Raw genomic sequence first — 13,143 nt, forward strand, 5'->3', positions numbered from 1 at the left:
ATCTCTCCTATTAGAGGGAATTTCCTCCACCTATGAAATTACAATATTAGACCTAGGGTCCATGGACCATTTGAGAGTTGTTCATAGGCAGATTTCAAGGGGTTCTTTAACTTAGATAAGAAAAAAAAAAATACAGCATTGTTTTTACTAGTCTCTGAGACTTTGCATGTCTTTCAATTATTTAAAAATAGTATTCTGCAAGGGGGGTCCAGAGGCTTCACCAGACTGCCAATGGAATCCATGATCTACACAAAAAGGTTAAGAATCACTCATCTAGACTAAATAAAAAAATGCCAAAACATTAGCTACCTCAAGACAAGTGATCAATCTTTTTTTAGCAAAATAGTGTTAAATAATATAAAAGCTTTAGACAAGGATTTATTAGTGAAGCCTGTTTTCCTCAAATACTTGAATCATATAAAAATAACAAAATTTACATTTCAGCTGGGGAAAAAAATGGCATAAACTACTTTCTCTCTAACTCCCTCCAAAATTTGTCACTATATTAAATTTCATTAGATACTTAAAAGAATGCTAAAAATTTCTTTTTTTTTTTAACTAGGCAATTCTGTGAACAAAGTTTACTTTAAGTATACTAGCAAGACTCTATACATCTGATTTTCCTACAACCTTCCCTTAACTTTAAACAGATCAGTCTTCAGCATCAGGAGAAACTATGCTTGATACATTATCATTAAATAGATCTGGTTTCCACAATTTCTCCTAACAGTTCCTAACTCCCAGCAACTGTGGTGATGGCAGTAACCTTGAACCACAAGTTATACATCCATTTCCCTAGGTTACTTCATTAGTTGTCTGAGAAGACAGCAGTTGTAAAGTTCCTACTCATGGTTTATATCAAGGCAATAGAACATTTCTGAGATTTGGGGTGATTTGTCAGTGGTCAGATTGCCTATAAGTCAAAACTAATTTGCACATTAGTGCCTTCTCATTCTTTGCAATCTCAGCAATATTATTGGCTTCTCCTAAGTGTATCACATTACCTAAGGCAGCATTTTAAGGATCAGGCATAAAACAAAGATCATTCTAAGATAAAACTTATATAAAAACAGCTGATGTACTAAGAAACCTACATTTGGAGGATGGTGAGAAATGTATTCAAAATCTCTAACTTTCTAAATAGATTAAAAACAGCATACAGCTATTAAAGAACTATGTCCAAGGCAAGACCACATAACCAGTATCATATAAAAATTAGCTGATAGGCCTTTTTAAGAAAAGATTTATTACTGATTTCAAAATGTGACCACACTGTAACTTCATGCTAATCATTTGAAGTCACACACTATTAAGAAATTTGCAAATAAATATACAACACAGGTATGGCATCCCTCAATAGAAGGAAAATATATGAGATGGAAGGACTTCCAAGGTCATCCAGCACAACCTTTACTTCAACAAGAATCTTCTCTACTACAGCACCAGCTAATAGTTATCTAAGCCAGTAGTGTCAAACTCAAATAGAAATGGCTCCATTAAACCATACATAAGGATTCTTGTGAGCAGCACATTTACTTAGAAAATTACACATTAACATTATCAATATTCTATTGTATTTTTATTTATTTGTTAAATACTTTCCAATTACATCTTAATCTGGTCCAAGAAATACAAGCCCTTTTGATTAGATTTTTAAATTTTTCAAATATATTCTCATCAGCCCTTGTTAAATACACTCTCTCTTACCATAAGCCTGTCATTACTGTATATTAAGTCATTTTGCAGAGATCTAAATTCCAATTTCAGACTTCCAACTACTTAACAAGGTGCTACCTTCCTAAAGAATTTCTTCTCTGAATTCCCTGATTTCAATGAGTAGAAGCAAAAAAACCAAACAAACCAAAAATAACATCTATTACCTTAAACATTTGAGGCTGCCTACCTAAAACTTTATAATCTTTAGCAATATTTCTAAGTTCTCACTGGAATAATTAGTCACTTCCACTTAAATCACCAGATGAGGTAGTAGTTACCCAGTGAGCCAAGTTTTTTGAGTTTTTTTTTGACACAACAGGATATATGCCCTGGGAAGAAAGCAAATCTCTTTACTTTTTTCATTAGGTCAATTGCTGTTTCAGTAACCATGAGCAGAATACTACCAACTACTATTAACTAAAGATGATCTCTCCCTTGAGAGCACCTATGTACTCTATAGAAAAATGCTCTGTTCTTCAGGAAAAACCCTTTTTCTTATTTAGTTCTACTTAGTGATCCTTCTATCTTTCCTGATTCATATTCTTCCATTCTCCAATTTCATAATGAAATTCAAGATTCCTCTGACTTAGAAAGCAGCAATATAAATAATTGCACAAGAAGAAATTTAACTTACCCTCGTTTTACTTTTGTGAAGTCAAATGCAACTTGTCTGTAAGAAACTGCCTTTTCATTTAGATACCTACTATATCGCCTAATAAATGTAGACATATCATATCCTGAAAGAGAAAACATTTCAGCCTTTAAATAAATAAATTGTATAACCAGTAATTTTGTCTAGCAAATCAATGTTGTATAAAAACTAAATTAAAATGTCCTATAAAAACCCATTAAAATTTTTACTGAAAAAAGTGAAGTAACAAATGTGTTATGTTATATTGAATACTTTTACATGTATTAAAAAGGAAAGGTATTTCATAATAGTGTTAAAATTCTATTAGAATTTCACTATGTGGTTTGCATATCTTCCCTTTATATATTTAACTTTTTGAGTTTTAATAAACAAAAAATGTGAAGATATACTTATATTTAGTAATGTCTAGTGTTTATGTAGCACTTTAAGGTTTGCCAGCTCTTTACAAATACTATACTACCTAAATTAAAATCTCAACTAATTATTAAAAGTAATGTTCCCCTACACCTCATTCTCCAAATGGCACAGAAGACATGATATTGCTACATTTGATATTGATTGATAATGAACATGATATTGCTACATTTTCTTGAAATCATATTCCTAGTCCTTCTTACCTTGCAATCCACTTTTGTCCAAAAAATTGCTTAAGTTAAACAATGTGTTCCTTGAAGCCAAGTACTGAATAAAGCGCTAGAATGGAAAAGAAATACATATATCAATTCAGCCTATTGGCATCTTATTTCAACAATATTCTGATAATCAGAAAACTTACCATTAAAAACATTTCATTTAATTTTAAAAGTTTAAGTTTTATAGCTAATATGTTTGTTTCAGATGAAAATTTACCAATTATAAAGACATAAATCAACTTTACTATCATTAGATGTTTATCAAAGCATTATTTTACTGTAGAAATAGCTGAAAACATAAAACACTGAAGGTTTTATAGGAAATGGAGAATTCTATGCCAGTTATAATGTACTAAAACAGAATTAGATAAACCCATTTAAAAATTTTTTTCTTGTCATTGGTCATCTAAGCCAAAAGACTATATTTTTAAAGCATCTTTTATTTTTTTTAAGAAAAAAATTATTTGAAACAACATATACCTAGTAAAGTATAATGACTCATACTAGACCTCTTCAAAAGGAAATCAAATAAAAATTATACCAATCATCCCTATGGAGACCACTGTATCAGTTTCTTTTTTTAAGTTACTACATTTCAAATAAGTACCATATAGAGGAATTAAGAACATATATGAAAATAAAAGAAAGATCATAATGGATCAGGCATTAGCCAAGTACTCCTAACAGTAGTACTGAGGGGTCATTTCATGCTAGTACCTAGTTCCAAAATCCAAAAAATTAGGGTTATACAACAAATGTCTACCATTAATGGCATTACTTTCATTATTAATGGCAACTAACATTTAAATAATCCTTTAAAGTTTATTTAGTGCTTTTTATATATTATCTAATTTAAACCTCACAATAATTCTACCAAAAAAAGGTGTATATTACAGATGTTATCCCCATATTACACTTAGGGAAATTGAGGCTTAGAGCTTAAGGGATTTGCCCATCGACACACACATTCCTGACTCTAAGTCTCTTTTACCCCCTTCATAGGCTACATCTTGACCTAACGTTTTTATGGTTTCATGATTTTGCTCACTTTGGAACCCTGTTGGGGTGAGTTGATGATGGCGATATAGAGACTGATAAGTGAGAAGGGATGAGGTGTATTGGGGTTTATCGATTATAGAACAGGCTCCCCTAGAAGGGTCTAGGACACCACCAAGTCCTTTGAGTTTTAAGCAGTGGCTAGTAGTTCTCTGGCGAGTAATTTTGTTATTTAATTACCTCAGTTTATGGCTAAGCATAGTGGGGTCTCTAATCACAGTTTGTACCTTACCTTTAGTGTCATCAGCATGGGTAAAGTCATGTAAGTTGCGTATTTTAATATCAACTAGGGCGTATTACAGCACAGCTGAGCTTTAACTTTATTTGGTGGATTGAATGCTTAAACACTCTTTACGCCGTTCTGTTAATTTGGGTTAATCATATGACCACGGTGGCTGGCATGAGATTTACCAACCCTTTTTATTATGTTGCAGATGCAGAAGATGTTGCAGGCATCTTCAACAACTATGGTACTAGAGCGGAGTAATGCTGATATGGGGGTGGGACCTTCTATGGCTGAAGGTTTCATGGATGTAGGCCTAATTGGGCTGATTTTCCGGTTGCGGCAATGATCAGTCCTAGTAGAGCTAGGATATCGATATTTGTTATGAAGATATGTTGGAAGCCTCAGGAGTTGTTGTTAATTATTAGTCATGCTATGGCTAGTATGAATCCAATGTCTCCAATTCGGTTGTATAGGATGGCTTGGAGGGCAGCGGTGTTTGCATCAGTTCGTCCGAACCATCATCCGATGAGTATAAATAATATGATTCCTACACCTTCTCATCCAATGAAGAGTTGGAATAGGTTATTTGCAGAGACAAGGATGATTATGGTGAATAAGAAGATAATTAGGTATTTGAAAAAACGGTGTATATTTGGGTCTATATGTATATATCATATTGAGGACTCTAAAATGGATCATGTGACATACAATGCAATGGGGATAGAGATGATGGAAAAATAGTCTAATTTAAAGCTTAAAGCTTATTGTTAGGTTGAATGAATTTACTGAGAATCATTGTGAATTCATCCTGAATGGATGAATAGGGTTAATGGAAGAAGGCTAATAAAGAAGGTTAGTTTGACTGTGTTTTTTACATAATAGTGGGAAATTGCTGGTTTTGTGCGGGAGAAGTATATTGTAGATTAGGGGGAAAGTAAGTATAATAATGGCCAGAAGTAGAGACGAATTTAATAAATAGTTAATTACTTTTATTTGGAATTGCACCAAAATTTTTGGTTCCTAAGACCAATGGATGACTATTATCCTTTAAAAGTGAGAAAGCAATGGGGTTTAATCATGGGATTAAGAATTAGCAGTTCTGTTATGCTGTCTCTCATGAATCTATCATTCATTCTTTTCTTCATACTATTACCCACCATCCAATCATTTTGGGATTGAGGGAGAAAAACACAGGGTCCTCTAAGATTCTGACCTGGACCCTCTTCTCTTCTATTTCCTATTAATGACCTCATCAGCTCACCAGTTTTTATTATCTCTATGCAAATTATTCCCCAAACTATATATCCAGTTTTAGCCTCTTTCCCAAGTTCTAGACCTATATTACCAATTTGCCCTTTACTTGTCACTAAGAATTTCATGTCTTTCACATGTGCAAAAACATTTGCAGCAGTCCTTTTTGTAGTGTCAAGAAAACTGAGTGGATGACTATCATTGGGGAATGGCTGAATAAGTTTTGGTATATGAATGTAATAGAATATTATTGTGCTAGAGGAAATGGTAGACAGGCTGATTTCAAAAAAGCCTGGAAAGACTTACATGAACTGATGCTAAGTGAAGTGAGCAGAACCAAGAGAACATTGTACATAGTAACAACAAGATTAAGTGATGATCAACTGTGATGGACTTGACTCTTCTGAACAATGCGGTGATTCAAGGCAATTCCAAAAGACTTGCGATGGAAAATGCCATCCGCATCCAGAGAAAGAATTATGGAGACTGAAAGTAGATCGAAGCATAATATTTTCACTTTTTTTGTTTTTTTGTTTTTTTTCTTTCTCATGGTCTGATTTGGTCTGATTTTTCTTGCACAACATGACAAATATAGAAATATTGCCATAAACACAGAAATATGTTTAAAAGAATTATATATATTTAATCTACATCAAATTACTTATCTTGGGGAGGGGGAAGTAAAGGAGTAAGGGAGAAAATTTGGAACATGAAATCTTACAAAAATGAATGTTGAAAACTATCTTTACATGTATTTGAAAAAATAAAATAATTGAAAATTAAAAAAAAAAAAAAAGAATTCTATGTTTCATGGGCATGTCAAACTCAATATGTCCAAAAATGAACTCATTAAGTTGAAGTAGAGAACCTGCCAAGTCACTTATCCCTGTTCTGAACTTACCTATTTCTATCAAGGATATCATCAATCCTTCCAATCCCCCAATTTTGTATCCTCAGTGCTAACCTTAATTCTGCATCTACTTATTCTCCCAATCTATTGACTTAGCTGTCAAATATTATTATTTCTGACTCTACAACATTTATAGCATCTATTCTATTTTCTCCACAATAGTTCTGACCTTTATCACTTCTCATCTATAGTACTAAAAGCTAAATACCTAATTAGGAGAACAAAGGGAACGTTCAGATAATACACAAGAGAATTAGCTATTGCCAGAAACAGAGCTTACCTCATTTCCATAAACCATCAAATGGTGAGTTGTAATGAGAGACTTGAAGACCACTACCCAACTACTGTTAGTAGTTCTTTCAAACAAGCTGTCTGCCAACTGGGGGATGTTCACATTCATCTCATTTGTGCACTGGATTAAATCTGAAATATAACAACAGTGTTCAAAGAAATTTCTATAATATCTCGAGACTGTCTTACTATTGCATCTGATACTAAAAAGGTACTCAATATTAAATAATCTCAATTAAACAATAAGCATCCTTTTACTTGCTAAAACAATTCTCCTCAAACACTTTAGTATTAACAACAGAGACAGCAGCAGTAGCAGCTGTGACAAAAGAATAATAATGGAACATTCAAAGAAGTACTCCTCTAAAAATCATATTACGCTTATCATGATTCTTGAAGCCTGCTATATCTGCATTATTAGAAAATTTAAATACATGTGGTCTATGATTGGACAGGTTCTCTACTTCAACTTAGATAAATATCATCTACGTGCTTATGAAATATCGGGCATAAATCTTATTCTCAAGGAGTTTAGGATGAAGAAATAGCACAACTACATAAATAAAACTATGGTGCAAGGGAGAATAAAATAAATCCAAAGGCAATATAGACAAAATTCTATGAGACATTTGTGAGGAAAAGGAGTGTAATGAGAAGGGGAAAGCAAGAAATAGGGAAATTTTCATGTTGGAAATAGTACCTGACCTGGATCTTAAAGAGAGGGATATAAGTAGAACAGAAATGGGGAGAAGGTAGGTGGTTCATTCTGGGTATATATCAGGGATAATATGCAAAGAATTAAAGAATCAGAGTCAGATTAACAAAAAAAAAAAATTAGGTCATATAGTTCAAATTCCCCATTTTAGAGGGGGATTTTTAGATAGTCAAAGACAACTTGTACAAGGTGACTAACAGTGAATAGCAGAATTGGGGATTGATCACTAGTATTCCACATCCAATATTCTTTCAACTCTACTGTTCAGATTTAAAAAAAAAAAAAGACAAAAACAGGGGATAGAGAATAATTCACTTTGGGATGAAACAACATATCCAAAATATGGCTAGGTACACATATGAGTCAAGATTATAAAAGGCCACTTATTTCCTGTGGTACCTAGATTTTAAAGTCTTATATGTTGGAATACAGGGGAGCCACCTGACAATGGCTGCTGGAGATCCAACCCAGACCAGCAGAATGATCTCCTCTTGTAAGAGGATGATACAAGGACACTGAGAGGAAGCTGCTGTTCTCTGACCTTTCTGACTGAGGCCGTTGCCTTGTCTGACCTCTCTCCTCTTCCCTCTGCCTCCAATTTATCTTACTTCTAGTCCATAACACCTGTGTCAGCAAAGGCTGCCTTTCAACTCCTTCAGTATGATTCACAGCTGTGGACTCTTGGAGAATTGACTTGTCCCTTAACAGTCTTATACATTTGGAAATTTTTCATCAGCTAATTTAGTTTTCCTGAAACATTTCTACTTATTATATAAGCTATTTTCATTACATTATATTTTAGATTCCCCTTATAGAATATCACAACAAATTGTCTGAGACACAACAATTGCAATATGTATTTTGGCAGTGGCAATCATATCATCTAGACCATTACCCCTGCATGAAAAGGCAACACTTCATGAAGTTCATATAACTAAATGAAATTTACCGGCAGTGGTACCATATTCTAAGAAAAGTGAAAAGCATATATGGGAGCACAGACCCAAAGCTGGTTTCAGAGGCCATCTAATCTAATACTCATTTTGCAAATGAGAAAACCAAAACACAGAGACTCTAACAATTCAATTCACCCTACCAATTCCACAAATGAAGCAGAAACAATAAAAAGCTCCTAAAAGTCCAGGAGTGTTATTTTTATCTCGGTATTCCCATCAAGCAAAGTACTTGGCACTTAATGTTTGTTGACTATCATACCAAATTTACTGTGAAAGCTCCTAGAGAACTGTTTTGTTTTTTGAGTTTTTTTGTCTTTTTGTAGGTAGGTACCCTGGGGTACATAAGGGATTGGGAAGGAGAGATGGGAGAAATAACAAGCACGAGGATAAGCATTTATATAGCACCTACTATGTGCCAGGCACCATAAAAAGCACTTTTACTAACATTATCTTATTTGACTTTCATAGCCATCCTATTAAGTAAGTATTATATCTCTATTTTACTATTGAAGAAACCAAGGCAAACTTTAGTTAAATGACATCCAGAGTCATACAGCTAATAAGGACTGGATTTGAACAAAGATCTCCCTAACTTTTGGTCCAGTACTCTATCCACTGTGCCATTAGCTACTTCTCTTTGGGCGAAATAAAATACCTAAAATAACTTAATAGATATTTCTTAAATGGAATGGGAAGTTACTGAAAGTTTCTGATTAATAAATAACACAATCAATTCTGAGGATTAAGAAAAACTTAGCAGCTTTGAAGGATGAACTGGATAGGGAAGAACATAAGGACAAGACTAGCTACAAAGCTATTACAAAAGTTCCAATGTAAAGTGATGGGATTGGACAACAGGAAAGAGAAATGAGACACTGTGGCAAAAGCAATATAGGCTCTGACAAAATTTAAATTGGTAGATGAAAAAAAAGTCAAAAATGATTCTGAGATTTTAAATGCTGATAAATGAGGGAATGGGAGTACCAAGTACATAAATAGAAAAGCAAATAAAGGCTGATATCTAAATCTGATTTTTTGTGTGCATAGTGATGAAAATTAAAACAATGGTAAATGAGCTTTGTAAAGCAAATAAAAGGAAGGGCAGTTTTCCCACTTGATTTCATGATCATATTAAATCTAACCTAAAACAGTTATTTGGTTAGAATGATATTAAGGAGTTTTGTGGTTTTAAATCACAATTTCAAAAACATCCTATAGACAAAAAAAATCTGTCTTTTCTTTCATAAGTTTACTCACAAAGACTAGAGAACTGCAGTTTATTTAAAAGCTTTAAAATATATTAATGATAAAAATCATAATGATTTTTATACATAATAAACAGTTCAAAATCAAACTAAAAACATTAGTGTTAGTAATGTTAAGGGCTAAGAATAGTTTACACAGCTTATCTAAAATATTTTTTTCTCTAAACACAATAAAGTACCCAAAGAATAGGTAATATAATGGAACTAAGAAGCTATGTAACAGAATGAAAATAAAACTTTTAGTGGTGGTCCCTTTAGTGGAGGGTCCGGGACCCTCTCCATTTTTTCAAAACAGAAAATCAAGGTCCAGAGCAGACCATGATTTGCAAAAGTGTTAATTTTTTATAGTGTGATTTGCACTGTTTTTTGCAACAGTGATTTACAAAAAAGTTTAAATGGCAGCACCAGGATTAAAAACTAGATGTTCTGACACCCCCAAATTCAACATTCTTTCCATGAATCACACTGCCAATCTCAACCAACCATCCTAACAACAATGAAAGACAGGAAGCATCCATATTAACTATGCTGGTTACAGGTGAAACAAAGCAATTTTTCTTGTATTATAAAACATTTATCAAAGTAATCACATTTGTAGATTTTACATTTCTAAATACTTAAGGATAATAAATCCAAAAAAGCATCCTACATATGCTATACTACAGGAATACTGACAATACAAGCCATGCTATGAGGTAGCTAAGTGGTGTAGTAAATACGAGCATTGGTTCTGGAGTCAGGAAGACAAGTTCAAATACAAGGGAAAGGTGTAACCCTGAGCAAATCACTCAACTTCTGTTTCCTTCAGTTTAGTCAACTCTAAAAATAGGAATAATAATAATAGTACCTACCACCCCAAGGTGGCTATGAGAATAAATGAGATAATATTTGTAAAGTGCATATGCCTGATACACAGTAGATAGTTAATAAATACTTGTTTCCTTCTTCATGACTATATGACAGTCCAAGTACAGATCCAAAATATTACAAATTCTACTATATATTTTAGTAATGTTTTGGCTACAACTATATTTTTCTCCACGAATTACTTTTCTCCACTCTGTACAATGATTCTATTCATAAAGAGAAATCTTAAAATGCTTCCAAGATTCAGCTTAAAAACTCCAGAAGGAAAATGTGTGCAACACCTCAGACCAACTAAGAACAGACCAGTCCAATCAAAATTCAAGTTATTTCTTGCCAATGCTTCAAAAGAGCTGGTTTTTTTTCAGCTCTCTCAATCCAGAGAATCCAGTAGAATTATAAATACAAATTTTCCCATCTACCACCAACAGAATGCCTGAGAATAGCTTTTCAAGCTGTAGGCTTGAGTCATTACAAATGTTTCCTAACTTTTGTATTTTTCCAAATAGCTACCAAACTTAAGAAAATTCAAGTCTAAAGCACTCCCCCCCAAATCAGTTGGCATTCCTAAATCATTTACCTCACCACCCCTAAAATTGTTTACTGAAACAGTTTGTCATTACAGCTTTAAGTAGCTAATGAAGGTACTTGGTTTTTTTGTTTGTTTGTTTGAATGGGGCTTCCTGGAAATCAGAACCAATTCCTGGAAATAGGTAGACAGCATAAAAATGTAATACTATTATGCACAGTTATATGTGTATGTATGTACACAAATAGATGCATATATACAATACCTAGCAAAATTCCACACTGGGAGGATGATTATCAAGTAGGATGCCTACTTTTAAACAAATACTCTAACTATATATTCAAAAGAAGTATCATTCAAAACTTGAAAGGCAATAAATTTTTTCCAAAGAAATCTTTCTTCTGTAAACATTTTTAGAAGTCTTTTTCAAAATGCTTCCAAGACTCTCTATTATGCCTCCAGCATCAAATATAAAATCTTCTGTTTGGCTTTTAAAGCTTTTTATAACAGCCTCTTCCTATCTTTCCAGTCTTCTCATGTCTTACTCCTCTGTATTGACCCTCCACATATTCTATGATCCCTTATGGATACTTACTTTGCTGTTCCTAGAATAAGACACTGTATCATCTGTATCTGAAAATATCTGAAAAAAATAACTTGAAACACTATAGATATTTTTACTGGCTAATCCCTCATATATCTGGAATGTTCTGTTCCCTCCCCCCCCCTCCCACCTCCAGTTTCCATTATTGGAGGCAGAAGGGTTCAAAATTCCAGCCAATGCAGTGCTACTATTGGGCTTATACCCCAAGGAGATACTAAAAAAGGGAAAGGGACCTGTATGCCCCAAAACGTTTGGGCAGCCCTTTTCATAGTGGCTAGAAACTGGAAAGTGAATGGAGCCCATCAATTGGAGAATGGTTGGGTAAACTGTAGTATATGAATGTTATGGAATATTATTGTTTTGTAAGAAATGACCAGCAGTATAAATACAGAGAGGCTTGGAAAGACTGACATGAACTGATGCTGAGTGAAATGAGCAGAACCAGGAGATCATTATATACCTCAACAACAATACTGTATGAGGATGTATTCTGATGGAAGTGGACTTCTTCGACAAAGAAAAGATCTAATTCAGTTCCAATTGATCAATGATGGACAGAATCAGCTACATCCAGAGAAGGAACACTGGGAAATGAGTATGAACTGTTTGTATTTTTGGTTTTCTTCCCAGGTTATTTTACCTTTTGAATCCAATTCTTGTGCAACAAGAGAACTGTTCGGTTCTGCACACATATATTGAATCTAGGATATACTATAACATATTTAACATGTATAAGACCGCCTGCCATCTAGGGGAGGAGATAGAGGAAGGGAAGGGAAAAGTCAGAACAGAAGTGAGTGCAAGGGATAATGTTGTAAAAAATTACCCATGCATATGTTCTGTCAATAAAAAGTTATAATAAAAAAAATTTCAGCTAATGTGCCATTTTCTGCAAGAAGTCTTTCCTAGACCTCCTAAATGCTTTCTGAGACTGTTCCCAATTTATTCTGTCTTGAGAATAGGACCTGGGTTGTTTGAATTTGTTTGTTTTGCCTTTCTTTGCACTGTCAATATTTAACACTATCTGGCACAAGAATAATAATAGCAGCTAGCATTTCTACAATACCTACTACATGCCAGGCACTGTGCTAAGCACTTCATTAATATTATCTCACTTGATCCTGACATCAATCCTTAGAGGTAGATATTATTAACTTCATTTTAAAGATATGGAATTTAATGCAAAGAGAGGTTAAATAGCTTGCCTGAGGTCACATAGCTAATAAGTATTTGAGGTTGAATTTAAACTCAGAACTTCCTGACTACAAGCCCAGTGTTCTATTCACTGTGTCACTTAGATGTGTATTAAAAAAAAAAAAAAAGAAAAAGAAAAAGAAAAAAGATATAAAATCCTATCTATGTATTTAAGGAAGATTGTAACAGTTAAAGGGGAACAGGTCAAGTGGGTAATCATATAGTTTGCTTTATGGAGATGGATTTTGGTTTGGGAGAAAAGAAATAATTCACTGTGAAATA

At 33.6% G+C, this 13,143-nt stretch overlaps 1 protein-coding gene across 19 annotated transcripts in view; it reads right to left on the minus strand.

Moving 5' to 3' along the window:
• PICALM (phosphatidylinositol binding clathrin assembly protein) overlaps positions 1-13,143 on the minus strand; it is a 126,692-nt gene that overhangs the window by 83,370 nt on the left and 30,179 nt on the right. For all 19 annotated transcript variants that reach the window (XM_031961897.1, XM_031961896.1, XM_031961894.1 and 16 more), the window contains exons 2-4: positions 6,724-6,866; positions 2,986-3,061; positions 2,351-2,453 (exon numbers count right to left, since the gene is read on the minus strand). In XM_031961897.1, coding sequence (XP_031817757.1) covers positions 2,351-2,453; positions 2,986-3,061; positions 6,724-6,866 — 322 coding nt within the window. The remainder of the gene's footprint in view (positions 1-2,350; positions 2,454-2,985; positions 3,062-6,723; positions 6,867-13,143) is intronic.

This window comes from Sarcophilus harrisii, chromosome 3, assembly GCF_902635505.1.
Source record: "Sarcophilus harrisii chromosome 3, mSarHar1.11, whole genome shotgun sequence".
NCBI classification, from domain to species: Eukaryota; Metazoa; Chordata; class Mammalia; order Dasyuromorphia; family Dasyuridae; genus Sarcophilus; species Sarcophilus harrisii.